The 27036-nt window shown below is 41.0% G+C and overlaps 2 protein-coding genes across 2 annotated transcripts in view; one reads left to right on the forward strand and one right to left on the reverse strand.

The window, feature by feature from the left end:
* Positions 1-996: 996 nt before the first annotated feature.
* LOC121295428 (SAM and SH3 domain-containing protein 3-like) lies at positions 997-14097 on the forward strand. Its single transcript, XM_041220022.1, has 8 exons — positions 997-1184; positions 5903-5998; positions 9468-9614; positions 10254-10395; positions 11673-11830; positions 11934-12140; positions 12536-12686; positions 12941-14097. Exons 1-8 carry the CDS (start codon positions 1128-1130, stop codon positions 13114-13116), a joined length of 1134 nt encoding a protein of 377 aa, XP_041075956.1. The 5' UTR covers positions 997-1127; the 3' UTR covers positions 13117-14097.
* Positions 14098-14635: 538 nt separating this feature from the next.
* Positions 14636-27036, reverse strand: part of LOC121295427 (palmitoyltransferase ZDHHC9-like) — a 23021-nt gene continuing 10620 nt past the window's right edge. Inside the window, exons 5-9 of the mRNA XM_041220021.1 lie at positions 25880-25928; positions 25141-25243; positions 22177-22280; positions 20124-20217; positions 14636-19655 (exon numbers count right to left, since the gene is read on the reverse strand). Coding sequence (XP_041075955.1) covers positions 19464-19655; positions 20124-20217; positions 22177-22280; positions 25141-25243; positions 25880-25928 — 542 coding nt within the window. The 3' untranslated portion in view covers positions 14636-19463. The remainder of the gene's footprint in view (positions 19656-20123; positions 20218-22176; positions 22281-25140; positions 25244-25879; positions 25929-27036) is intronic.

Consider the following 27036-nt stretch of genomic DNA (forward strand, 5'->3'; position numbering starts at 1 on the left):
TTGTCCTTTCGCTTGATCATGAAAGATAACAAAGTCGACTTAATAAAACAGTAAATTTGAAGTTCTGCTACTGGTAGAAGATGTGTGGTTTAAGAATTACCAAGTCAGTATTAGAACCCTTCTTGTAAAGAAGATGTTGCATATCAGTGTTGATCTATCCAACATCTCTTCAATTGCTTAAAGACTTGCAAACCAGGGTCCTAAAGTGTCAAGTCTTTAGATAAGATCACATAAAGAGCTACAATGTTGTTCTGCCTTTGGAAAGCTGAATGTTCTAGACGTGTTGCATCTCTTCTTTTGTAATTGTATTGCATTATTTAGAGCATTTGTTTTGCAAAGACTAGTGTGCAACAGTACTTGTTTTTCAGTCTGTGGCACGCAAGAAGGGCCAATAGACAGTGTCTCTACAGCAGCAGAGAACCCTAGTCAAGATGCACCAACTGATCATTCCATTGTTTGGCTAAAAACAATTCAAGAAACAGCAACTTGAATCTGCGGATTGCTGCTGCGCACAAAACCGTTGTGTTAAAAACAAGGTTTGAGGGACTTGTTCATTATCTTGTTGTTTGACTCTATCTTTTAAACTGCGAGGGAAGGTAACAGTTGTCAACATAAACTTGAGGACAGAGATTTTATTCCTGTACAGAATTAGCACAATGGTATTTCTCAAAGGGAACTCGTAATCTACTGTAACTTGAGCTTTTATGTGCACAGAAGTGGTTTTGTAACAGAGAAAAGTGGGACAGAATGTTCTCTCGCTCAGTAACTGGCAATTTTAATTGGCACTTGAAAAGAGTTTTTCCACCAGCCAAGCTTAGGGACATCTAGGAGTGTGACACTGTTTAAAATGGAGTTTATTGCAGTGTTTTTATTCTACAGAAGAAGCAAAAATCCCCTTCCCCCCTCTAAACGCAACCGCAAAAAATCTACGAAAAGACACAGAGGTGCAAACTTCCTGCTTTGCTGAATAGCACGGAACTGGTCACGTGACTTCCTCCCTCCCTCGCAGTGCTCAACTCTGTGCTGGGCTAACAGTGGTTTTTCTGCTGCACAGGATACCAGGCTGCCAGCTTTGTACTTCTGTCATACTCTACCTGGTATTTTTCCGACAGTGTTACTTATGTAAAATGTTACGGCGAAAACCTTCAAATGCTTCGGAAAAGGAGCAGGTGCAGAAGAAGAAGGTAAGTGAGCGTGGCTGGGGTGAGAGTGGAGCACTCTGGGAGGTGGGGTGGCCATTCTTTTGACCCAAGAAAACACGTAAAACAAGAGAACGGGGGTGTAAAAAAGTCAGGGAATGTGATGGAGGATACGCCTGAACCAAACTAGTGTGCAGATGTATTGATAGCTCAATTCATGCGTTTCAGTTTGAAGAACAGAGCTCACAGGCACTAGTTTTATGATCTCATCACATGCTAGCATTGTAGAGAATGCAGTTAATATCGTTGGTGTCGTCTGGTGCTGCCTTAGTAGAAAAAGCCCTCTGTACACAGTTACAAGATTAATATCAGTGGTGTGGTTTACAAAATCTGCTCTACATTCATGTTAAACTCAAACTAGTGTGGTGCACTGGTAGTATCTCTTAGGGCACTGTTTAGCTATACTGATACAGCTGAAATCCAGTAGAAGCTTATTTGTTTCTTGTGTGTGTTTATGACAATGTGCTTGTGTTGCATAATAGATAACTCCATAGCTTTTGTAATATACTGTACATTAGACCCTGATATTAATGTGATACAGCCATCTGAAATGTCTTTGTATTGTATTGCATCAGATTTCAGCTTGTGTCGTTGAGCGCACTATTCTATATTGTGTGTGTGTATCACTGGCCTGCTTGCTCTCTGGTGGCCACCTGTTATACACAATGACAGTGTTCAGCATAACAATGGGATTACTGAGGTCCCCCCCCCCCCAATCTTTCAAGATATTTTTTTCTGGGGAGCTTTAGAAAAGGTCCTGGGAGCTGAAGCAACTACCCTAATTGGTATGTTCACGAGGTGTACCCAGAACCCAGCAGAGAGCTTGGCTTTCAAGCCTTACCTGAAGAATCTAACCTTAAAACCCTTGTATAATGCTTGGGGGTTGATTCTTCTATTTAAAGATGGTTTACAATATCCTGATTTTCTAACAAAGCACATGGAAAGATTTAAGTATATTTAATTGGCAATCGTTAATCTGGGGTAGCCCATGCAATCTTTCTTTTAAACTGGGGGGGTTATTACTTTTATAGATGGGGTGGAACTGTTGAGGCATTAGGGAAGCAGAGCGGCTTGTCTATACAACACACACACACACACACACACACACACACACACACTCAGTGAGTCAGCGCTGAGCTGGGCTGAACCCAGGTGTGCTATTCTAACCACTAGCTAAAGTTGTCCACTCACTTAACAGTTTGTATAACCTTTTCTTTGACATTTGTCTATCAATGTGCTTAGATGGTGAAAAAAAAAAAAAAGCAAAATGACAGCTTTCAAAACTATACTATAATTACCCACAATCGTGTTTTTATAAACAGCACTATGCACAGGCATGTATTTATGAGTACAGCATAGAAAAAATGTAGCCTGGCTACTTGTAGTAGAAATATAGTTGCTTTCCTATTATATATTTCATTCTGTCCCTTTTAAGAGACTTGCAAATCTTAAGAGACGTTAGTCTGATCTGCATAAACCCCAAAATTCATAAACAGGTAAGAACGACGGACTATTTGCAAGGTGCTTCCTGCCAAACGCTTGCAGTAGTTGGCTGGGCACAGTCACCTGACTAAACCCATTTCCTGTGGTTCGGCTCAGGAGCAGAGATGGTGTTACCAGACAAAGCAAAGTGAGGTTGCTGTGTGACTCTGAGATACAGTATGGTTCAGAACCAAGAGACACAGGACCTTATAAACAATATGGAAACCTCCCACGTTTTTAAATAAATGTAATTTTCCCCTTGATAGTTGAGTCGAAAGAACAGAACTGGAAATAAGACCTAGAAACTAGGCGCCAAGATATTTGACTTAAATCAAATTTAAAGCCATTATAAATCTGAAGAGTCGAAACAATTTCTTACAATTACTAAAAAAAAAAAAAGAAAAAAAGCTGACCCTGTAAGATGCATTTGGAACAGTCATATAAAGAAATAAAATGGTAAAAAGTTAGCAGTGGAGCTAGATGTTTTACAGTTTGATTATCCAAGCATCTCTTGTTATCCGAACAACCCCTTTGATGACCTGTACTGCTGTGTGTGTGGTGCTATTCTACCTTGTTGTCATATAAAATGTTCTAGTCAGCCCTCAATCTCTGCTATTTAGACAGCAAGGTAGCACTGTATGATTTCTACTTGAAGGTATAGGGGTAGTATTGTATCTTAAGAGGTTTCTTGATTGGGAACATCATATAAACATTTGTAATTTGATTGTAATTCGAAATGATTACCAGTCATAGTTAGTTTGTATGATGGGGGTTTGACTGCAGACAGCCACCTGCTTCAGGGTACCAGTCCCAACCCCAGAGAGCATTCCTGGGTCTTTTAGTTTAGTAATTAATAAGCAAATAGAGCGGGCAGTGGAGGATACCTCTTTCCTGTGCTTGTTAGAGGCAGAAATAGTAGAGATAGCACAGCTATGATCACACCAGACTACCAGCACACACTCGAGAGATGATTATTTATAGACCTCGTCATCATCATCCAGCACACTCTCGAGAAACGATTCTTTACAGACCTCGTCATCATCATCCAGCACACTCTCGAGAGACGATTCTTTACAGACCTCGTCATCATCATCCAGCACACTCTCGAGAGACGATTCTTTACAGACCTCGTCATCATCATCCAGCACACTCTCGAGAGACGATTCTTTACAGACCTCGTCATCATCATCCAGCACACTCTCGAGAGACGATTCTTTACAGACCTCGTCATCATCATCCAGCACACTCTCGAGAGATGATTCTTTACAGACCTCGTCATCATCCTCCAGCACACTCTCGAGAGACGGTTCTTTCCAGACCTCGTCATCATCATCATCATCCAGCACACTCTCGAGAGACGGTTCTTTCCAGACCTCGTCATCATCATCCAGCACACTCTCGAGAGACGGTTCTTTACAGACCTTGTCATCATCATCCAGCACACTCTCGAGAGACAATTCTTTACAGACCTTGTCATCATCATCCAGCACACTCTCGAGAGACGGTTCTTTCCAGACCTCGTCATCATCATCCAGCACACTCTCGAGAGATGATTCTTTACAGACCTCGTCATCATCATCCAGCACACTCTCGAGAGACGATTCTTTACAGACCTCGTCATCATCATCCAGCACACTCTCGAGAGACGGTTCTTTACAGACCTCGTCATCATCATCCAGCACACTCTCGAGAGATGATTCTTTACAGACCTTGTCATCATCATCATCATCATCATCATCATCCAGCACACTCTTGAGAGACGATTCTTTGGAATTGTACAGAGACAGGGGTCTGAGTGTTTCAAACAAAAGAGACACTTGGAAATATAAAGTCCTTGTGGAAGCCTGTTGTTCACTCTTCCTTGTCTGTGTGTAATCCCTGCTCTAATGCTTTATTTGCTATAACTCATTAAAATGAAATCTTTCAAAACTATGAGAAATGTCATCCAAAGTAAAACTGTCCCAAACATGAAAAGAAACCCTGGAGGTTTTTTTTTATCTTTTTATTTTTATTTTTTTTAAATTTAGCTGTTGTAGAATTTTAGAACTATTTTTTTTTTAAATTAAACTTCCAGCAAGCATGTTATCTCTTTATCCCAATTTGATTCACCTTCTGATTAAACGGCGGGTATAAGATTTTAAAGATAACATGCTAATGCTTTTCATTTTATTATTGGGTAATCTGGTTGAACACAGATAAAAGGATCTCTTGTGGGCAGGTCATTTTCTTATCATACAGGTCTATCACTGTTCCTCTTAATTAGAATCATGCTGATCCTGTCCAAGCCCTGCATGGTGCAATCCAGTTGACCAGCCTGAGGCAGTCTGACCTCTAAAGACAGACAGTCTGGAATGAAACTGTGCTGCAGTAATGCTGGTCCCATAGACGTCTGAACTCTTCCTTCCGTGCTATTCGTGGTTTGAGCTGCAGACACACACATCCTGCCTTTGTTAAAACACTGCAATATCAATGCACTCAGCCCAGCAGACCCTTCGAGATTATACGGGTCTAGATCAGTGCATAGGTGCTGGGTTATATGGGACCGTGGTGCCCGGGCTCCACCAATATTCTTCAGTGTGGGTCCAGCACCACCAATGCTTGAACTGATACAGAATAATTGTACAGATCTTTTGATATCGTTATACACAATATGTTTTTTAAAATTCACCTCATAATGGTAAAATACTTGAGAAATAACATTTCACATCAGATTAGTTTAACTGGGAAATTAGCGTTAGTTCTCCTTCGTTAGGAGTGAAAGTTCTAAGCCCTAGTCATCGGGGTAAGCCTTTCACAGCCCACCGGCTCTCTCACAAACTGATGAAACCAAAAAGGAGCAGATTGTGTCCACTTTCTTTTGTCATTTCCATATTCAGTATTATGTTTGTGTATTTTATTTTTGTATTCAATATTATGGTAGTATGTTGTTTTTCTGCCTACCAAGGCCAAAAAATAAATACTTGTGAACCACTATGTACAAGCCAATATCCTGGCAATATGACGTGCACAGTACAATAGGATATGAAGCGGGAGTGTTTATAAAATCTTTGCTGTTGCTATGCCAGCCATCGCCCCCGTTAAAATAGTTCTATTAAACAGAGACAGTGGCGGCAAAGACTAGCCCTGCTGCAACTAATTAAAATTCGAATTGATATACACAAGCTGCAATTGACCCATAGGGTCTATTAAATATGTGTGTGTGTGTGTCCCTCTCTCTCCAGCTGTCCCTGCAGAGGTCCAGCAGCTTCAAGGACTTCATGAAGCCCAAGCCCTCCTCTCCGGTGGTGAGCGAGAAAGAGTTCACCTTGGATGAGAGCGTGAGTATCCCAGTTGGCATGTTCTTTTCCAAGCAATCTGAATCGACACAAGGCTTGCTTATCCCAGGATGTCGTGCAGTTCTCTGTCCACACCCTTCCTTTCTTTTGCAGCTGCATCTCCCTTGGTTGACCTCAACAGAGGCTGTGTTCAGTTAGTGGAAAATAAAGCATGTTCAGTCATTACCAAAACAAATTGAATTGTAATTGTGATTGTAGTAATAAACATTTGGCAGAGCATTACTGATAACGGAAAATGTCATTATTACTCAACCCTAGCTGTTGTCTCTGAGCTCAGAGAGGCTGTGGGTTTGTGGTGAGCGCAGAGAGCTGGGAGCAAAAAAACACCACCACCTGCCCTATTAAAAACCACCTCAATGCATACTGGAAATGCAATGCAGTTTGGAGGAATTTTAAAACACAGCATGTTTCTTAATATTAGAGAGCGTAACAGGCTCTTTCATTTTCACAAACCTCTCATTGAATTGTTTATAGCAACTGCACTCATTCGACAATATCAAACAAGTAGATGAGCAGTTTAATATGTCTCTGAGCATTACTTTAAGAGCTTGAAAGGAAACATGACACCTCACTTTAATACAGAAGTGCAGAAAAGGTAAGAGGCATTTTGCCCTCAAGCACACATCCAGCAAAGAGTCTGGGGATGTGTGTGAGGCTGCAGAGTTCCGCTGTGTTTTGTTGGCAAGGTTACAAGAAGAATGAAAGGGCACAGAAAGGGAAGTGGCAATTTATGGAAAATATGTGTTCGTGTTCAAATATAGTTGTAAAAAAAAAAAAAAAAAGAAGTCATCTTCTTTCTCACACGGAACAGCCGGTTTGAAAGAGGCAGCTGGCAGGAGGGGGCTGCAGAAAGAGCCAGGATTTTACCTCAACTTTATAATTAGTTGCCTGAATGCAGGCTTGATATATAACGCTAGATGAGCTCCGTCAAGTTGCCCCCCCCTTACAAACAGCACAAACGTTGAATTATATATCATTCGTTTGTGCCATTGAAATGAACGTTGGTGCTGATATAGTTTTGAAGATATTAACGATTCTTTTTTTTTGTCGGGGGGTGACGTCACTCAGTCCCCCTACAATGTCGGAATTGAACTTGTCTCATTTGTTTCTGCGGTATAGTAAAGACAAACTGCAGTGTGTGCTGGTGTCCACTAGGGAAGCTGGAGGTTAGATCACAGTCAGAAGTGTCTATTACTGGTTTGGAAAGTTTGAAGTTTCCAAACCCTAGTGCTAACTTTAAAAATAGAAAAAACAATAAACCCATACTGGTAAAAATATACGATTTCATAACATTCTGGTTATGAAATTGACCCAGAACATGTGCAAAGTAATCATGTAATTATTAATAACTTAGCCACTATAAATAGTCCACTTGTTAGGAACTTTGTAGCCCAGTTTGTATGATAAGTTTGTAGTGTTCACATAGGCACTGAATCAAGGTTTGGCAGCTTGCATGTTTGTTTGGTGTCAGTGCTCTGTTCCGTAATATAATCTAACCTTGGCAAAGGTATGGTATAGCATGCAAATGCCAACGATGCGTCTTTATTGGAGGATGATTGAATTGAATTTGGGGGTGATAATAATCATCTTTATTTTTAATAGAGCCTTTCATAGCGGACCACCATTACAAAGCACTTTACAGGATACGAGACTGAACTGATAAAAGAATAAACAAAAGAAAACAAACCAAAGCAATCGCCCCCAAACAGAGCGAGTGATGATTCATCAGCAAAGAAATCTGAGTCATTTAAACGTTAAATACTTGCAGTGTTCTTCAGCATGTTAGCGTGCTGCGTGCTCTTGTTAAGGTGCAGAGAGTGTAGGGTGACATTCAGCAGAAACCACTGGTGACATTCAGCAACGCTGGTGACTCATCATGAGAAATGTAACTTCTGGAGGTCCAGTTGGTGAAACTTCTCTTGTGAACTGAAGTTTTCTCGGTCTCGTCCACCTCAATAAGAATTCACTTTGAAAGCCTCTCGAAGCGCAGTAGCATTGGTCAGGACACACAGTAGCATGTTCAGTGTGTGTGGCATCTATTTTTATTGTTGTGTGGTGAGATTACAGTTGAAATGCACTCCGCGCGTGTCAGGACTCCTTTTAACACTTTAATTCTAACATTTTTTGGCGCGCTTCAAGTAGCTTTCTGTACATCTTTTCATTTTTCAGATTAGCATTATCATCAGTGGTCAATCTTCTGGCTTTATAAAACTTGGATAATATAACAAATGTTGCAGAGAAACCTCTTTTTAAATGAGTGCTGCTGCTTCAAACCAAGTCAAGCCAAGGCCTTTTTTTGCACGATATACGCAAGTACAAGAATGTATCAAAAAAGGGTTAGTGATAGGGTTATATCGTGCAAAAAGATTTACACACCAAGTACATTGTAATTCTTTGCATAATAATATTGTAATTATGTACAAGTACACATGTATTTACTAAGTAACTAATGCAATACACAGTAATTGGATGCACTTAATGTAAAGTGTTACCTAATTTGGAAAATACAGTTAAATAAATAAATAAAATAAATAAAAATAATTGCTTTAAATTTCACCAAAAATTCCTCACACGTTTGCAAAGCTGGAACAACAAAAACCTTTACAACAGCGTACAGCTCCCTTGTGGTGTGTCTCTGTGTAATGTTCCTCAGCCCTCTTTAGAGATCCATGCTTTCCACACAGACTGTGCTTCAAGGCAGTTTCCAGAGACTAGTCTGAGCACCAGATTAAATATTTAAACACGAGCAGCACTGAGCTCTCTTGCACTCAGGCAAGAATTGCTCTTATCGTTCATAATACATACAGGAATGAACCCAGTCAAGCTTTCCATTTAGAAACTGCCTTTAAAACCATTATTTAGCCATACAAAAACATTGTATATATTTTTGCTTCTTCCTTGAAACCTTTGCCTAGATGCTATAGTGGTTTAGCAATATAAAATGTTAATAGTCCTTGTTTTATCTTTTATTGATGACCATGTAAAAAACAAAACATTGTACTGTATAATTGAAATTAAATGAATGCGACATTATTCCACAGTCTGCAAGCCTGGGTGCAGCATTGCATATTTGATGAATAAACTCCAAACCCAGAATTGGCTTGGCTTATCCCACACTTGACCTTTCTAAAAGACTGACAGCTCCTGCCAAAAAGAAGAATAATGGTTTAAAAAAATCAGATCAGCAGGATTGAAACATTTTCATTCCTTGCCAGGCCCCACACACTCTTCAATGTTCTTTGTTCTAATAGAGTTTCTCCACTGTAAGCAGCTTCAGCTTGTTGTTACTTCTCTTGGCACTGCACAGGATTTGCAATCATCCTTAGTGGTGCTGGGTTCTGCTGCTCTCATATTGAATTATTCATTTGTTTTCTCTAATCTGCCTTTGCCTATCTGAACTTGCTTAGAATCCTCCATGCTCTTGAATGTTACTGTGGGCCTCTCTCCCCAGGCATTTGAGGGGGACGGGCACCAGCCAGGGTCGGACGAGGGGGGGAAGAGCGGCGGCAAGCTGGGGAAGAAGTGGCGAGCAGTCATCTCCCGAACCATGAACCGCAAGATGGGCAAGATGGTCCAGAAAGCACTCGCTGAGGAAGGGGTGAGAGCTGGGAAACAGGATGAGTTGGCACACAGTGCCCTCTAGAGGGGAGCGGGGAACATAAACTGATGGGTTTAATGTGGGGGCGTGTAAATTGAATTTCCTGCCACAATTGCATGAACTCAATTTCCCTTTGCCCTTCAGCAACAAAAAAATAAACGTACGTTAATTGAATTGAGAGTTAACCAACCATATAAAAAAAGACTATTCAACAATAACTGAAATTCATTAATATTACATACTGTAGGATTTTGGCAATGTGACACACATAGTACCCTATATTGCTTAGTTTGTTTTTTTTTTATAAAAACTGCCAGAATGTTTACTGTCATCCTCTAGGTCAGGATTTTACCTTAATTTACCATATTTAAACAGGTTATAACAGAGCCTTATAAAATAATGCCCTTCCCTCTCATTAGAACTAATATTTACTTTCTGCATTTTATTCTTTACAAATGTTTACAGTTTGGCTTGGGCGAGGCCAATTCAACATGTCCTTGACTGAGTGTGAGGTTCAGGCCATATTATCTGCTGTGCTGCAAGTGAATTCCCAGTGAGGTGATAGGAAGCATTGGCTTCCCCCCCAGTAAGTGAAAAGCCTGGTAAGAGCTCTGACTATCTGAGTGGCCTGTGTTTCAGACGGGGAGCGGGGAGGAGGCCTCCATGTCTCCCATGGCCTACGACGACATGCCTGATGGACGGACGGGTGAGAGGACCTCTCAGTGGTCCTTCGACTCCGAGGACCAAGTCCACAGCCCCCTGGGCCGGCAGCTCTCTGGCTGTAAGTGTACAGAACCAGGTCCCCCCCTCAGAGGCACAGCTGAGAGCATGGCCAGTGAGCTGGGGGACTCTCCCTACTGGAGCTCCATGCTTTTAACAAGGCCAGAGCTGTTCTGACATTGTTCCTGATGAAGTCCTGAAGGTCTTTTTAGACCAGTTTCAGTTTTAAGCCCATTATATATCTAGCACTATATAAAGCTTAACCAAACATCCCGGGAAAACTAGGATTGTCCCAATTTTCAGTCTTTTTTTATGGTACTGGTTGGAAACAATACAAATTGTTTAATCGGCCCAGTTTTGATATTGTATTCACATTTGTTTCAAAGCACAAAACTGCATCTGTGCGCTCAGCAAGTTAACAGCAGAGTGATTTATTCAGCCATTCAAAAATAAAATAAACAATCTTATGGATTATTTGTTTGATAATTCTGATTATGTGTATATGACGTGTTTAAATGGAAATCTATTTTTTTTTTTTTACTAATCTAGCTTTTTGTACTTTGACACACTTCAAGTAACTTTCTGTGCAACTTTTCATTTTTCAGATTAGCAGTGTCATCACTGGTCAATCTTTTGGTTCAGAGTGTGTTTTATAAAACTTGAATAATATAATAAATGTTGCAAAGAAACTGCTTTAAATGAATGCTGCTGCTTCAAACCTAGTCAAGCCAAGGCTTTCGTGCACAATATATGCAAGTACCACCTTGTATCAGAAAAGGGTTAAGGTTAGGGTAAGTGATAGGGTTAGGGTTACAGTTATGTCGTGCAAAAAGACTTACATGATAAGTACTGTGCAACTCTTTACATAATAACGTTGTAATTGTGTATGTACACATGTATTTACTAAGTAACTACTATGCAAATACACAGTAATTGCATGTTTTGATTAGATGCAACAGAGAAAACGAGATGTTATGCAATAAATATACCCAATGTTTAATATTTTAATTAGGATTGTGTTTTTATATATTGTTATTTTAACGGCTTCACAGTTGCTACGGCGTGTATATATATATGTATGTTGTCCTATATACTGTAATTTCCCAATTAATGTCAACAGGTACCTGCTGGTCCCTACAGTGGTTGCCTATCCCAAGTATGTACAACAGTCAATATTGTATCTAATGGGCTATCCTTGAATCACGCGTTTAAATAAATGATTATCTTGTTGCAGGTTTTACTGAATTGCTAATTTCGCAGGGCACTGTATGAATCAGGCCTTCAGGATAACCTTGAGCTGTTGTATTGTGACTGAGTGATCCTCATCCTGTCTTTCAGGCGGAGACAGGCAGAGTTTGGACAGCGGCTACAGTAACAGAGATAGCATGAGGCTGGAGGACGCCATCCATCCCTACACAGGGCCCTTCTGTGGCCGAGCGCGTGTCCATACAGACTTCACTCCCAGTCCCTATGACTTGGACTCTCTCAAACTCAGGGTAAGGCCATAAGGGCCTGAATATTTCTTATACCTCCGGGGCTAGTTTGATGTATGCTTGTGGTGCAGCGTCTGATCTCTGCTCTGCTGCTCCATGCACACAGAAAGGAGACATCATCCAGATCATCGAGAAGCCTCCAGTGGGCACCTGGACCGGCTTGCTGAACAGCAAGTTGGGCTCCTTCAAGTTCATCTATGTGGACATCCTGCCCGAGGAGACGAGCCTGCCCAGGAGGAAGCGCTGCCACAGCAAGAACAGGAGGCCCAAACCCAAGACCCTGGAGGAGGTTCTGCAGAGGAACAATCTGGAGGTACCGGCTTTACTCACGCTGCTTCATAGCTATAGCCACTGGTAGAGAATGATCACATGGTAGTAATGGCTGTATGGAGACTCATTGGTATGAGTGGCCAATACAAAAGGCTAAAACAATGAATCAATCTCCTGACCCTGGTATGGTCATAACAACCAAACCTGCTCCATGCAATCATGGATTCCTACTGAAAGAAATGAATAAAAGTTTGCCTAAAGTTTGACTTTGGTAATTAAACATTAACAGGACAGGACCCATGCTGAGTTCCGTAACACTGCTCATGCGTATACTGTGAAATCAAATTGTTTTAAAATGTGTAAAAATAGGGGGATTACCTAATTCTATCCACTCTTGATCCTCCTGCCCCCCCGCCCTGGTCTCCTCTCCTTTGGCAGGGACTGAACTCCATCCTCTCCATGCACGGCTTCAAGAGCCTGGATGATTTCAAACAGCTGAGCGACTCACACCTCAATGAGTTAAGCATCACAGACGCAGAGCAGCGCTCTAAAATCCTCACCGCAGTGGAGCAGCTCCTGGACTACGACAGTACGTCTCTTATCAATACTCTCCTTTAGTAACCCCTGGATATACTGCATGAGCGTCGTCATTTAAAAGCACTGTAGAAATAAAATACATTAAAATAAATAGAAATTGAATTGAACCAGTGGGACAGCATTAGCGGTAATCAGTACACTTTCAGTCCAAGATAGATTTTCATGATCTGAGGGTCCGCAAAAGTATTTGCTGCATCTAAGATTAATCAGAAGGTTTGGATGTAATGTCTGTTTCCTCTGTCCCAGCTGGGAGCGACACTGAAGGCGACGAGGAGATCGGCTCCCACAATTCGGACTTGAAAACAGACTCTGGCTGCTTCGAGAGCTCGGATAACCTGGAGAACGGGCGTGAGGAATCCGAGGCGGCGCTAAGGCCCATCGAGGAGCAGCTGCAGGGGCTGTCCATTGAGGAGAGCTCCTGAGAGAGGGAGCAGATGCTGCGAACACACAACCACCGCAGAACCCCAACGGTTTGAAGCGTAGGAAAAGATGGAGACTGGATTTTATTAAGTACTGTAGATTCTGGGGACAATGCAATCAGATAGTTTTTTTTTTTTTGTCACCAGGTTCAGTGCTTAGTTCTCTGTATACAGGTGGCAGGCGTTACTGAATGCAGCTACAGCTCCAAACCCCCCAGCGACACCTGTGTGAGATGTTAGGAGCTGAAGGATATACACAGCTTCCTATAATGATATTGGAGTAAGATGATCAAGGACCTTTTGAAAAGTACTTTTAAACTTCTACTCTGGCCTCTGCTGTCGAGTAAATCAAGACTACAACAACACAGATAGGTCGATCTCCCAGAAAGGGAGAGATGGGTGCAGACTAGTTCAAATTTCTATCCATGCGCCACAGATTTACAGTTAAAGATATAGAGATCCAACAGCTGCATAAGAGGAAGCAATTGGTCCACAGTGAACTAGAACACATCTCTAAGCAAACCAGCATGCTGTTTTTTTTGTTTTTTTTTTAGCATAACCCAAATGAATGTCAGAACGCAATATTGGTCATTTAAACCATACAGAAGGCTAATGACCACATGCCTGGTAACCTAACAAAGGAGTACAGCTGTTGATGAAAGGGGGCAAAAACTGGGATGTGAGCAGCATGGTATTAGAGTTTCACTGCTATTGAAACCGAGCGACTATCCAGTAATAACAGTAGTTGAACAGCTCAGCTGTTACTTCAGAGAGACATAGTACTTTAGCTTAGCTGCCATGACCGGAGCAGAATTACAGGGAAAGCAGGACAATGCTTACATGCAGTGCTTTATTATTATAGCCCAGCACAGCACACAGTTAAACAGAACTGTATTAGAGCTCACAGCAGTGTGATATTACAACTGGGACAGGAACTGAAAGCATTACATCTGGCTGCCATGGAAATGGAACGGTATATAAAAACAAAAAAAAAAAAAAAAAAAAAAAAAGGTTAGCTACAGAAAGTTAACAAGTTGAGCTCTCAGTTACTTAATTAGTCAGGATTAACAGGTGTTCCACATCTATACCATTGATGACACAGACACCTGTAAAACCTTTGGGTATTTGGGGCTGTCCAGGACCAGGGTTGGTGTCCCCTTCTAGTTTGTGTTTTAATCGTTTTTATTTTTGTGATTGTATTTTTGTTTTCTTATTCAGAGAATCTTTTCAATAACTCTTGTTTATATTTTTGCTGCCTTGTACTGTTTTATAGTTATTGTTTTATTTGTTCATTTCCTTTGGAATGTAGTATTTTTTTTTTTTATTGTACAGAATATAAATAAATAAAAATAAAAAAAAGCAAATCACTCGGAAGAGGTTTTAAAATAAACAGCTAGTGGTTTGGATAGCAATTAAACAAGCAATATCAGTTTATTACAATAACTAATTACATATTTAGTGATAGAATTAATATTTATTAGTCAGATTTATACCCAAATGCAATAGCTATAAGGTCTATGCAAACTACAATATGTAAAGTTTTCACAGGTAGCTGGGTAGCTCTGTTGCTAGAGCTTGGGACTCCCAGGTTAGGGGGTTTAAACACATGCTAGGGCACGTGTTTTCTTTTCATTTTCAAAGACTGGTGTCAGTGGTCTGAAGTATAAAAAGAATAATATAGAGGTTGATAGAGGCTCTTATTCGCAAGGCTAGACTCTCGCATGGAGCCGAGTGGTGCAGTGTGATAACTGACAAACATACTGAGATGTTCTCCTTGGAGTACTGAGTTCAAATCCTGGGGATTTCAAACAATTCTCCTTGGAGTACATGCACAAGTCTCACTTTTAAGAGAGTCTTAAAGACTTGTGCATGCAGTTTGCCTCCTTCCTCTTCTCTTCAACACCACCACCCCCACCTTACACTCTCCTCCCTCCTCAAGGCAGGTTGTCTTCTCCATCTATGGAAACACAACCAACATCAACACTTACCTCAGGAACTCCCCTCTGGGAGCTGGATTCAAACCACTGTCTTCAGGGAGAGGCGGCCATGGGATTAGCTCACTGCACCACCACCTCCCTCAGGGGAACTGTGTTTCACACCGATTACAAGGCAAATTAACCAATTGTTCGAAAAAACAGGAACGAATTGCCTGGATTGAAACCCAGTAAAGTCAATTAACCAATTATTTGGAAATAAAGGAAGGAATCACCAGGATTTGAGCCCAGTACTCCAAGGGGAACATCACAATTTGCTTGTGAATTAGCCCATTGTGCCATCTCACTTCCATGGAAAAGCTACAGGGGGCATGAACCAATTCTTTGAAAATAAAAGGAAACAGTTGGATTTAAAACCAATCCCAGAAGGACTGCACAACATGCTAGTCAACTAACCCACTGAAGCACCTGTCTCCTTGAGACAGTCTGACGGTCTAGCAGTCTAACCTCGTATATGAGATTAACTTCCCTTTTCAGAGATTGTACACTTCTGGAGCTGAGAATCATGAATATCATTGCACGACTGTAGAAGTTTGATGGCACTGAAGAAGGATTATCAAACCTATTACACATTAGGTCTATGAGGTAAATACAAGGGTACATGCTATGAGTGGTAATACTATATATGAAAAAATATCCATGCTAGCTTCCACAGGAAAATCTGTTTTTTTTTTTATATTGTGTCCCTGGTCAAACGGTAGCTTCTGAAGATGTGCAACAGAAGCAATTCCACTTCTAGCTTGCAATGCTTTTCCCCACAGATTGTTCTTGGAAATATGCTGAATAGCCTAGAAATTGAACTTATGCCGTACCAATTGACTGACTTGGATCTTAGATGGGATCTGGCAGTGGTTGCTGAATAATGGCACGAAATTATGCTCATGCCTACACCTAGTGGCAAGCCACGTTTTCCTACACTTGCCAAGTTTGGCATTATTATATTGGCTTTGCCACGCACTACTGCAAAAATTAGAAATGTTTTTTCTTAGATGAACCTTCTAAAACCAGACATAAGAAATCAACTGTCTACAGCCATACTGGATCGCATTCTGACTATCAAGACTGCTGTTAAAAACAGCACCAGCTTCCAACCAACTAAACAAACGACCCAGTCTACAAACATGTCCATGCGTGGCTTTAAGAAGTAAGACCTAAAAAAAATGCAAGTACATAAAAAAGCCTATTTTATAACATATTTCATTGTTTCAGTGAGTACAGAAGGCATTAACTTCTGCTAATTGACCGCATTGTGAAGTTCAGAGCCTCGGTCCGGGTTGAGTTTTAACCACTTTCACATCAGCATGTGGCTACTAATTTACAGTTAGTAATGTTATATTGTCCCTAAATGAATGCCCTGATACAGGCTTGAAAACAAAGTAGATAACAGCCACCCATTTAACACAGATAAAAGACAAGAGCATTTTCTTCCTTTAATTATTTAAACACACATCAATCAAATGAATCCCTCATTTAAAAAACTAAAAGCAAATGCAAGTGAATTGTAAATAAAAAATAAAATAATAATTGTATACATAAATCACAGTGTTATTACAAAGCAAAGGGAAGGTCAATTATACAAGTGATTTTTTTTTATTTCTCTTTCGCTCACTCTATCATTTGCTTTAATTATAAATAACAAAAAGAATAATTACAAACCCTTGAATTGTTTGCATCGAGACTTGACATACTTACATTTTGATTTTGGTCACTAGCACGTATATTCTACACCTGGAACAAAAAATCCTGAGGTATAGGGTTCATCCTAGAGGGATGGCTTTAGAGGGTGCACACTGTATTCACACAAGAAGAGGTGCCAGTCGCCAAATAGGCCACTCTTGTTACTAACTGAGCAAAAACTAACTAGTTATGGGTGTAATTTTCAATATTCCTGAAGATATCTGGTAATAAGGCTTAGTTTGTTTTTAAGGTAGGGGAATAACACATTACAACAACATTACTTAGTAACAGTGTTAATTATTGCCCAGTTAATATCCAAACCTTCTGGACTCTGAGGAAGCAATAACAGTCTCCTAGAAAAGCAATGAAATCTTAGCTGCAAGCCTCCAAAACAGCTTTAGTATTTAAATCGGATTGTCTTTTTGTTTTTTGAAATTCTCTCTCTTGAAAATCTGTCCAGTTTGTTATGTACTCATTTTGATAATTTAAACGTTTTCCACTGTCTGAAAAATACTGTCCTAGGATTTTAAAAAGTGTGATGAAAATTGCCCCTCACTCAGTTCAAACCGATACTATCTTGGGCTGATGCAGATGAAAACAAACTGTCTGACAGACAGAACCGAGGCTCTACGGTTCATCTAAATCAATCCCCCATCCCAGACGTGATTACTGCTCTAATTACACGCAATAGGATACGTGCAGGCAACCCTGCTAAAAGGTCACCAGAACACTGACAGAAACCAAAAATCTTGCGATGTTCAATTAACCTTTACATGGAAAGTCCCTTTGTCACATTAAACCGCTGTCTGAATACACAGCTGGTTTCTAGCAAATTAGTTCATTTATCAAATAACTAAATATAAACGAAAAATGTAGCAGTCTTGACTTGTACACCATTTTTAACCTTGCTGCTGCTAGGAAGGGCCCACAGCCAGTCTTGCAAATCTTTTTCTGGCTCAGTACAAGGACAAAAGACAATTAAACCTGTTCTCTAAAACAGCACATTATCCAGGCTGCATTCCACCCAGATTACAGATAGCTCAGCATTTCCTGACCGGAGAGGTCCGATTATTTTTTTCAAAATTGTCACGTGTAGCATGCAACAAAATCCACATTTATTGTTTAGCCCGGATCTACACTATAGATTGTACATCTCTTCCCTCTGCGACAAAAAATGGCTTTTAATATCGAGGTCATGCTGCTGCCAAAGAAACGTTCTCCGAGGGAGTTCCAAAAAACCGCCCACGGACTGAAGTGCAGAGGCTTCTTCAGAAATGTTCTAACTCAGGTGTGTGAAACATGGGATAGTGCAGCTTCAAATAAGGCACAGGTACAAACATATAACACTCAAAACAAAACCCTTCTTGTTTATGCTCCCTTCTGCAACAATGCTGGTGCTCCAATTAAATGAACGGCATATTCTTGGCAACAATAGGATCCAACAAGACATGGGAGTAGAACTGACCCTTCGGGATTAGATTACACAACTGTAATAAGCCAAGGATTCCTCGTTTTTCTGCTGTCGTCCTTCAACGTTGGAGGAGTGAAAGAGCAGCCCGTCTCCAAACACACAAAACAAACCAGTTCATCACAGTTATGTAGCAAAACATTGTACAGTATTGCAATGAAAACTGTAAAAAGAAACCACAATTACAACACTACAACACAAAACCCTATTGTCCACAACCAATCAAACTACAAACCACACAAGAGATCAGGATTGGAAGTCAAAGAGTTTACCAAAATAAAATAAACACACACACATAGTGCCACAGCAGTCAAAGATCTTAATGGTTTTGCATAAGGGAAGAAAGAAAACTGGGTCAATCTTCTTGCATGTCCAATAAAGACACTATCATGCTACTTTAAGGAGACTGGATGTGTTCTCCAAGGTGACTTCCTCTATAAAACACATTACCTTCATTAATGAACTTATAAGAGGTGCTACTGCAGCATTATGCGATGCACTCCTATCACTGCTTTCAAAATGTAATCTTATTCTGTGCAGTGATTCAGGTATTTCATTAGGTTCTCTTAGCAAGATTTTTCCAGGAGCAGATGACCAAGTACTATACTTCATGTCAGGCCTGTTTTTTTAATTTTCTTTTTTTTTGTATAAATTCATATTAAGAGTAAACCTGATTTCACCTTCTCATAACGTAAACAAATAAAAAAAGACAAACCAACAGAAATTATTAACAGTAACAACACTTCAGAACAAGCCATCGACTCGCATCTGTCTGCAAAGTTTGATTTCTTCTGTCCCATGAATGGATGGAGTTAAAATTTTGCCTCCGTGGTCATATCCTTCAATCTATACCAAAACTGTCGGGCCCACAACTTGACAAAAAAAAACAAAAAAAAAACAAAAAAACATCTTCATTATTTCTCAATGACACAGAAACCTGCCCAATGCACAGAGAGGATAAGCAGGAACGCGAGGCCCACACCGAGTGACAGGGACTAGCCAATCGGGCGGAATGATAAGACGAGACTCGCGAGAGTTCTTCGGTTTCCCGGTTAAAAGGAAGAGTTGCAAACGAAGATACTTACTTTACTTTTTTTTTTTTTTTTTTTTTTTTTTTTCCCACTTCCACAGAATGTATGGTTATTGTTTAATGCTGCAAAAGAAAGCATTCAGGGCGTTCTCCCCTTTCTGGAGACTGGCCAAGCCTGCGGTTAAAAGGCCCCGTCGGGCTCCACAGTGGTTTCTGCCGGCTCTGCTGGGGGTGGTGTGGGCGGCTCGCTGGGAGGATGCTTGTTTTCCAAAGGGGACGGCATTACTTCCACGCCCCCCTCCAGCTCCGGCGCTATGCTGGACTTCACATCATCAGGGGTGTGCTCGTTGGAAATCAGGGGTGCTGTGGCTTTCTGCATAGGAATACATATTAGATTAGCAGGCCTGCGTAGTATGGGCTATTGTCTGAAAATAACTGCCAGGAATTCCTGCGTTCCTCCAAGCTAGGTCTAATGTATTTCCTTATTTGAACTATAAAAATCAGTCATAAAATTTCTCCCACAGCCAAGCCATTTATTTTTTCTACCGTAACTGTTTAATTCTTCTCTGCAAGTTTGCTTTTGCTTTAAAATAAGAGTCAGGTGTTGAAATATTAGGTAGATCAACACGCAGGGATGGCAATAAGACTCCCATTGCATAGCAGTCTGAGCCATTCCTGGTTTTACTATTTTTATAAAGTTTAAAAAGACACACTTTAGCTTGTTAGCTATACAATGTGGCTAATATAGCTTGTAGTAAAGCCTGGAATGGGTGAAACTGCTATGCAGTCCCTGAACCCAGTCAAGCACACAACCATGCTCTTCAAGTCTGGGCTCACTTACAGTAGTTTGCGGGTTCTCCTTATTGTTCTTTGAGGCTGGTATTGGGACAGGGGCCAAGGGCAACTCTACCAATTCCCCACGCCGGTCCAGAGCACTAAGAAAGAAAGAACGAAAGTTGCAGTAATAGATTTCTGAACAACCAAGGCATTTCAAACACCCATCCCAAACTTACAAAGAAAAAGTCTTGAGAAAGACAGGACAATACATGTATTCACCAAGAGATATAATATGCTATGATATGACAAAATCCCCAATGATATTTACTTTTCATAAGCCTCTCAATTGTTACAACATATATAGGGCTCTTCACATGATGTCCCTTTAAAGTTATACTGAGCCGACTCTGTTTCTTAAACTCTTGGAAAAGCATTAATTGTGAAACAAGAACGGTTTTGATTCTTCACCCTTGAATGAGACTGATTCCATTTCATTGATAATGTATTTAAAAAAAAAAAAAAAAGCAGCTCCTTATTTAACTCAAGACAAACACGAATAAGCTTGTTCAGTTAAACTGCTTTTCCTGGATTTAAAACTCTTAATGACTTGTTGCAAAAATGTTACAACTTGTTTTGCAAAATAACAGTTTCCTCTTAAAAACGATTTAATTAAAATCAATGCAACTTCACTTGCTGTTTGAGTCTGGTTTGAATTACAATTAAGGAACTGCCTTTTTGTTACATTATCAATGAAACAGAATCATAGTCTCAGTCAAGTTACCGGATAAAAAAAACAAAACAAAAAAAGTGATCTTGTTTCACAATCAACACTTTTCCAGGCATTTAACTGAATGGAGCCTGCTCAAAAAAAAATAAAAATTGGAAGAGCCCTAAGCTCAAATAGCAAAGTAAAGCAGAGCTCCACTTGTTTTCTAACAGCCTCCTACCTTACTGCGCTGGTTCAGATTCACTGCAGAGGTACATCTCCCACTGCAGCCACACCAGACAGTTCTTCATGATGTTTCAGACTCTCTTACCTGGGATGCATTGGCCCGCACAGCACCTCACAGCAGTTCTTCATGATGTTTCAGACTCTCTTACCTGGGATGCATTGGCCCGCACAGCACCTCACAGCAGTTCTTCATGATGTTTCAGACTCTCTTACCTGGGATGCATTGGCCCGCACAGCACCTCACAGCAGTTCTTCATGATGTTTCAGACTCTCTTACCTGGGATGCATTGGCCCGCACAGCACCTCACAGCAGTTCTTCGTGATGTTTCAGACTCTCTTACCTGGGATGCATTGGCCCGCACAGCACCTCACAGCAGTTCTTCGTGATGTTTCAGACTCTCTTACCTGGGATGCATTGGCCCGCACAGCACCTCACAGCAGTTCTTCATGATGTTTCAGACTCTTACCTGGGATGCATTGGCCCGCACAGCACCTCACAGCAGTTCTTCGTGATGTTTCAGACTCTCTTACCTGGGATGCATTGGCCCGCACAGCACCTCACAGCAGTTCTTCGTGATGTTTCAGACTCTCTTACCTGGGATGCATTGGCCCGCACAGCACCTCACAGCAGTTCTTCGTGATGTTTCAGACTCTTACCTGGGATGCATTGGCCCGCACAGCACCTCACAGCAGTTCTTCATGATGTTTCAGACTCTTACCTGGGATGCATTGGCCCGCACAGCACCTCACAGCAGTTCTTCATGATGTTTCAGACTCTCTTACCTGGGATGCATTGGCCCGCACAGCACCTCACAGCAGTTCTTCATGATGTTTCAGACTCTCTTACCTGGGATGCATTGGCCCGCACAGCACCTCACAGCAGTTCTTCATGATGTTTCAGACTCTCTTACCTGGGATGCATTGGCCCGCACAGCACCTCACAGCAGTTCTTCATGATGTTTCAGACTCTCTTACCTGGGATGCATTGGCCCGCACAGCACCTCACAGCAGTTCTTCATGATGTTTCAGACTCTCTTACCTGGGATGCATTGGCCCGCACAGCACCTCACAGCAGTTCTTCATGATGTTTCAGACTCTCTTACCTGGGATGCATTGGCCCACACAGCACCTCACAGCAGTTCTTCGTGATGTTTCAGACTCTTACCTGGGATGCATTGGCCCGCACAGCACCTCACAGCAGTTCTTCATGATGTTTCGGTGGCTGTAGGGGTTCTGCACCCGGTTCTTCCCCGACCATGAGCCTTTAATCTGAAACAGCAAGCAGAGCCTTGCAATAGTAAACAGCAGCAATGAAATGCAGTGAAGAGAACAAGCATTAAAAAGACCACGCAATTGTATTACTATTAGTATTATTTTTACTGTCATCATTTACAATTCAACAAGAACACTGGATTAGTTATTAAGCAGTGCTTCAGGCTGAATTTAGTGCAGTGGCTCTAGATTGCAATCCGTGTATTTACACCAAACAGCACACAGTGGCTGCTGTGTTCAGCTGGAAGAGAGGTCAAACATTTGGGTTTCATGAACAGCAAGGCTTTTCAATTCTTTTTTTAATTAAGCAAGAACACCAGACACACTGGGCAACTCCTGCCAGAAAACTGACCAACAATCTAGCTGTTCGAGGTATACACTACGTTTGTTTTGGGGCTTGAAGATACGTATTAATATTTTACACTCTGTTGCTGATGTTGTTAGAGTAGTCTGCAGCACACAAGGTCGCAGCATAAGCATTATATAAAAAGGGGCTGGTTGCACAGACCTCGAGCAGATCTTAATGTATCTTAGACTTGCTTATGATGCCTTGACGTAGTGCAGCAGTCATTTTCAAACACGTATTACTGAAAAAAACACTTATTACCCCTGTAAAAGTTATGATTTTAGGCTTAGCGGTAATCCAATGGTCTTGACCACAGAATCGGATTGGCATAGGAACAATGGGTGTAGTGACATTTATCCATTACTGTTAATTCATTTAAGGTGCATTAGAGCTGTGACCATCTGAATGTGCCCTTTACTCCAACGCTGCCTTCAGAGTTAGGCCATGCTAACTGCAGGAATACAGGCAGCTATTGATTGACCTATTAGAGAGTCACAAGAGCTGGACAGGAGAGCTGAACAAACACACAAACATGCTAATTATTTCCTTTACTAACAACAGAAACCTTCAGGGCAAAGTCCTATCCATCTTAACCAAGAAACATTAATATTGAGAGCCCAAACCGTATTTAACAGACAGTACTGTATCGGACCATCACAAGAAAGTGTTTGCCACTCTGCTGAGTTAATGATATCAGCAGACCTGTCAAATCTCCCTTATTTGCCAGGACTTTCCTGTTTTTTGGACAGACATTCTCCTGTTTTTTGCTAAAAGCTCTACTGTTTAACCCCTTTAAATGTCAGCAAACGTTTAATTTTTGCAAAAGTCATGTAAGGTCTGTGGTTACTGCAACCTCCATCTGTACCGAGCAGGGTTTAGGACCCAGGGAAGCCCCGTGGCAGGCATGAATTCACTGTACGAGGCAAGCTCACACACTGGACCATCGTATGCGATAAGCCCTCCCGGTAAAATAATGAATAAATATAAATGCTAATTTCAAGCTGCGTGGGCAACATATTTTCACATAATCCTAAGCAACGTTGGGAAAAGGCATCCTTTCTGTAAACTATGCAGAACTGATTTAAACAGTGGGACATGTGAGCAAGAATGATGTTTGTGGCAAGCACGAGAAATCACAAAAACACCAAAAAGCCAGCGACGCTCACAAAACCAGAGCTTCAATTAATAATCTCTTTCGTTGTCAAAGGAAAAACGGGGATGAAGAAAGTTACATACACAGAGACCTTTACGTGTTGCAAAAGTCACACAAATCGTGAAAGGCGTTTCTATTACAATTTCAGCCTCAACATTGTTTTAGAAATTCAGATTAGCTGATAATGTGTTTAGATACCTGTAGTGCATTCATTTAGAATAGAAGACAGTTGACAATGAAATGTTTACTGACAGTGGTATTATTGATCTGCCTCATATTTGCAGTGTAATGAAGAACATTGCAACACCACAATGTTGTGTATTTTGGCTTTTTAAAATGTTTTTTTTTTATGACAGATTGATTGAATTTAGAGGTTTTCTTGTTATAAAGTAGGTGCCACAGCTCACCCTTTGATGACGAGGTCAATGTGCAGCGCCAAACCCAGCCTTCGGTTTGCTGTGTAACGAAAGTAACGCCAACTGTGTATGATTTGCGGTCGTGTTTACAAAGTGCTGGCTGCTGCCAAACCAACCACCTACAACTACAGAACAATAAGAACCACAGAGGCCAAGACAGAATTGGATTGTGAAGCATGGCATGGTTGTTTTTCTGTTTGATACTTTTCCTTTTTTTAAAAGCAATTAGAAGGAGCAGCGTATCACTTTCATTCTACCAAGCAATAAAGTGGAATAGTTTTATGCCTTTGTCTTATGTAGGTATTCACTTCAATTCAGGCCACCAGGATTTTGAGAACTCAATGTTGACAGGTATGTATCAGACTAATGTGGCAATAGGGCGATCACAGTGCATTGCAGTGTTCACTGTGTATTAACTATTAACACCAAATGAGTAACGCTTGGTAGTAAGCTAGTTGCAGACAGTTAACTGCAAAAGTGCCCCTTAAAGAAAAGCATGAAACAGATTACTTGCCCATTGTACCAAATGCTACATTTTCATGGAATGGGCCCTGTAGTGTTATAGTATCCCATGAATTTGTCGTGCACTTTTCATCACCAACGACAATTCAGCATGGACTCTCCGATCAGGGTTAGGGTTAAGGTTACAAGCACCGCACTGGTCATTTTCACCTGTAGTGTTTTAAACAGCTGTGATATGATAATGTACCCTCCCTGATGAATTGTCGCTGGTGATAAATTGCTTGTGATGAATTGTTGGTGATAAATTGTAATAGACCCTAGTATTATTGCACTTTTTCAGACACCAATTGCATATAGAGCATTTGTATGGGACTAGCGTGATCATTATTACATTACGAAAACAGATCCATTACTAGGCATTGCATCGTGCCAACAGGAAAACAGAAAAGAGGTTTCATCAGCGGAATTGAAAGCACTCACGTCTTCGTTGGTGGTTTGATTGAGTGACACCAGATAGGTATGAAAGCCTGTCAGTCCCACCACAGACCACAGCGTGAAGAAGCAGACCACGACCTCCAGCACAGTGGGGGGCAGTTAAGAGAAAGTCATTAAAAGACTATTGCAGCATTAGGTTCTACGGAAAGCAAAAACTAGACCTACAGAACAGTGGATGTAGGTCAACTGGTCTGGATGCAAATGTTTCGGGAACATCCAAACATAACCCTAATCCTAACCTTCAAATCACAATTAAACCCCAAACCAACAACCTGCTCTTGTCCGAATATCAAGTGAATCGTTCAAGACGGCTCATATTCCTGACAGGAATGTTAAATACTTCTGCTGGTTTAAAAATCACCAGAGGAGACGCTCCATGTGGTCAAGGTCATGGCTTTGGGACATGCATCTATGTCACAAAAACCTGATACACTCTCTCTCCCCCTCCCCTTTGGCTAAAGCACTAGTAACTTGGTTACTCTCTCCCTCCCACTCGCCATTTACATAGCTTGGAACCAGACAAAGCAGAGAAAGTTTTCTGTTTTTCTGCCAAATAGGAAAATCAATACAGCAGGAGATCAGAAGGGCCTTCTGGCAGGACTGTATAAAGCATGCAAGTGAACAACACAGCCCGTCTCTCTCACTAACTGTCTCAAACCTGCAAGCACAGCAAAGCACTCTAATAAAAGGGATTTATTACACATATCTATCTGTTAAAGGATATGTTCCAGGGGTGTCTTTGAGGGTGTTGACAAACCCAGAATCCACCGAGCCTGAAAAACAAGCAGAGCACAATCATTTAGTGATGCAAGTGCACCACAGTAAAAGCACAGCAAGGTGTAATAAAGCATAGACCATGCATGGCAAAGCATTTTAACGAATAGGGGGGTATGGTGAAGCATATTACTAAAAATGGCACACAAGTGTAAACTATGGTAAATGCACAGTATAACTATGGGAAAACTGCAAAATCAACTAGGACCAGTTACATATGGCACCAGTTGTAAGGCATTTTTTGTCTCCGTCCGGAGGGTGTCAAGTTAGAGTTTAACCAAAAGAAGTTCAAGGTCCACCGTTACTGCAAAAATATTGTGCAAAATACCATGGTCAACATTAATAAGGGCAGGCAGGCACACCCACAGTTTCAATCTCAATTTATTCTTTCTCAAGAGACTGTGTTGTCCAGCGATTCAGAGATACGCAGATTGGGTTTCAGATTAAATGCAAGGCACACACTTGTCTAAATTAAGAATACAGGCCCTAAAATAATTAGCTTAAACTAAAAATAAATGTCTTGAATAATAGTAGACAGACAAAAATGGTTTGATTCAGATCAACACAGAAAGGTCTGGAGGGCAATGGTGGCGCAACACCTGGCTGCAGGACTTCTAAACACATGCACTGCTGTAGGAGTTGCTCTTATCAGCTGCTGTCAAGCTCGTTCATTTACTTTCCTTGGGTTCAATAGGTATCTATGGTTTTCTTTATTTAACTACAATGCAAACAAGTGGTTTAAAAGGACTTTTTTTTTTTTTTTTTTACTCCACTGTCTTTGTTACAGCAGGCCTGACGGTAGAGTGTACACTACCAGGGAGGGCCAAGCCTGGCGGTACAGTGTACGCTGGGGGGTAGGGGCATGCCTGGTGTCATCCAAGTAAAATAATTCACACTGCTATATACACCCTTTGAAATCTTCCAGAAATAACGCATACTATAGTTTCATTTTTGCGTTTAGCTTTAGTTTTATTAATGATTTGTATCACTGGGATCTGAACTGGTGGGGGGCACAACCCCCTAAGCCCCCCCTTGGCATCAGCCCTCTGTTACAGTATATTTAATGCCATGCGTGTTCTTTTTTTATTGCACTTTATATGACAAAGC

Source organism: Polyodon spathula, chromosome 20 (genome assembly GCF_017654505.1).
Source record: "Polyodon spathula isolate WHYD16114869_AA chromosome 20, ASM1765450v1, whole genome shotgun sequence".
In the NCBI taxonomy this organism is placed as follows: Eukaryota; Metazoa; Chordata; class Actinopteri; order Acipenseriformes; family Polyodontidae; genus Polyodon; species Polyodon spathula.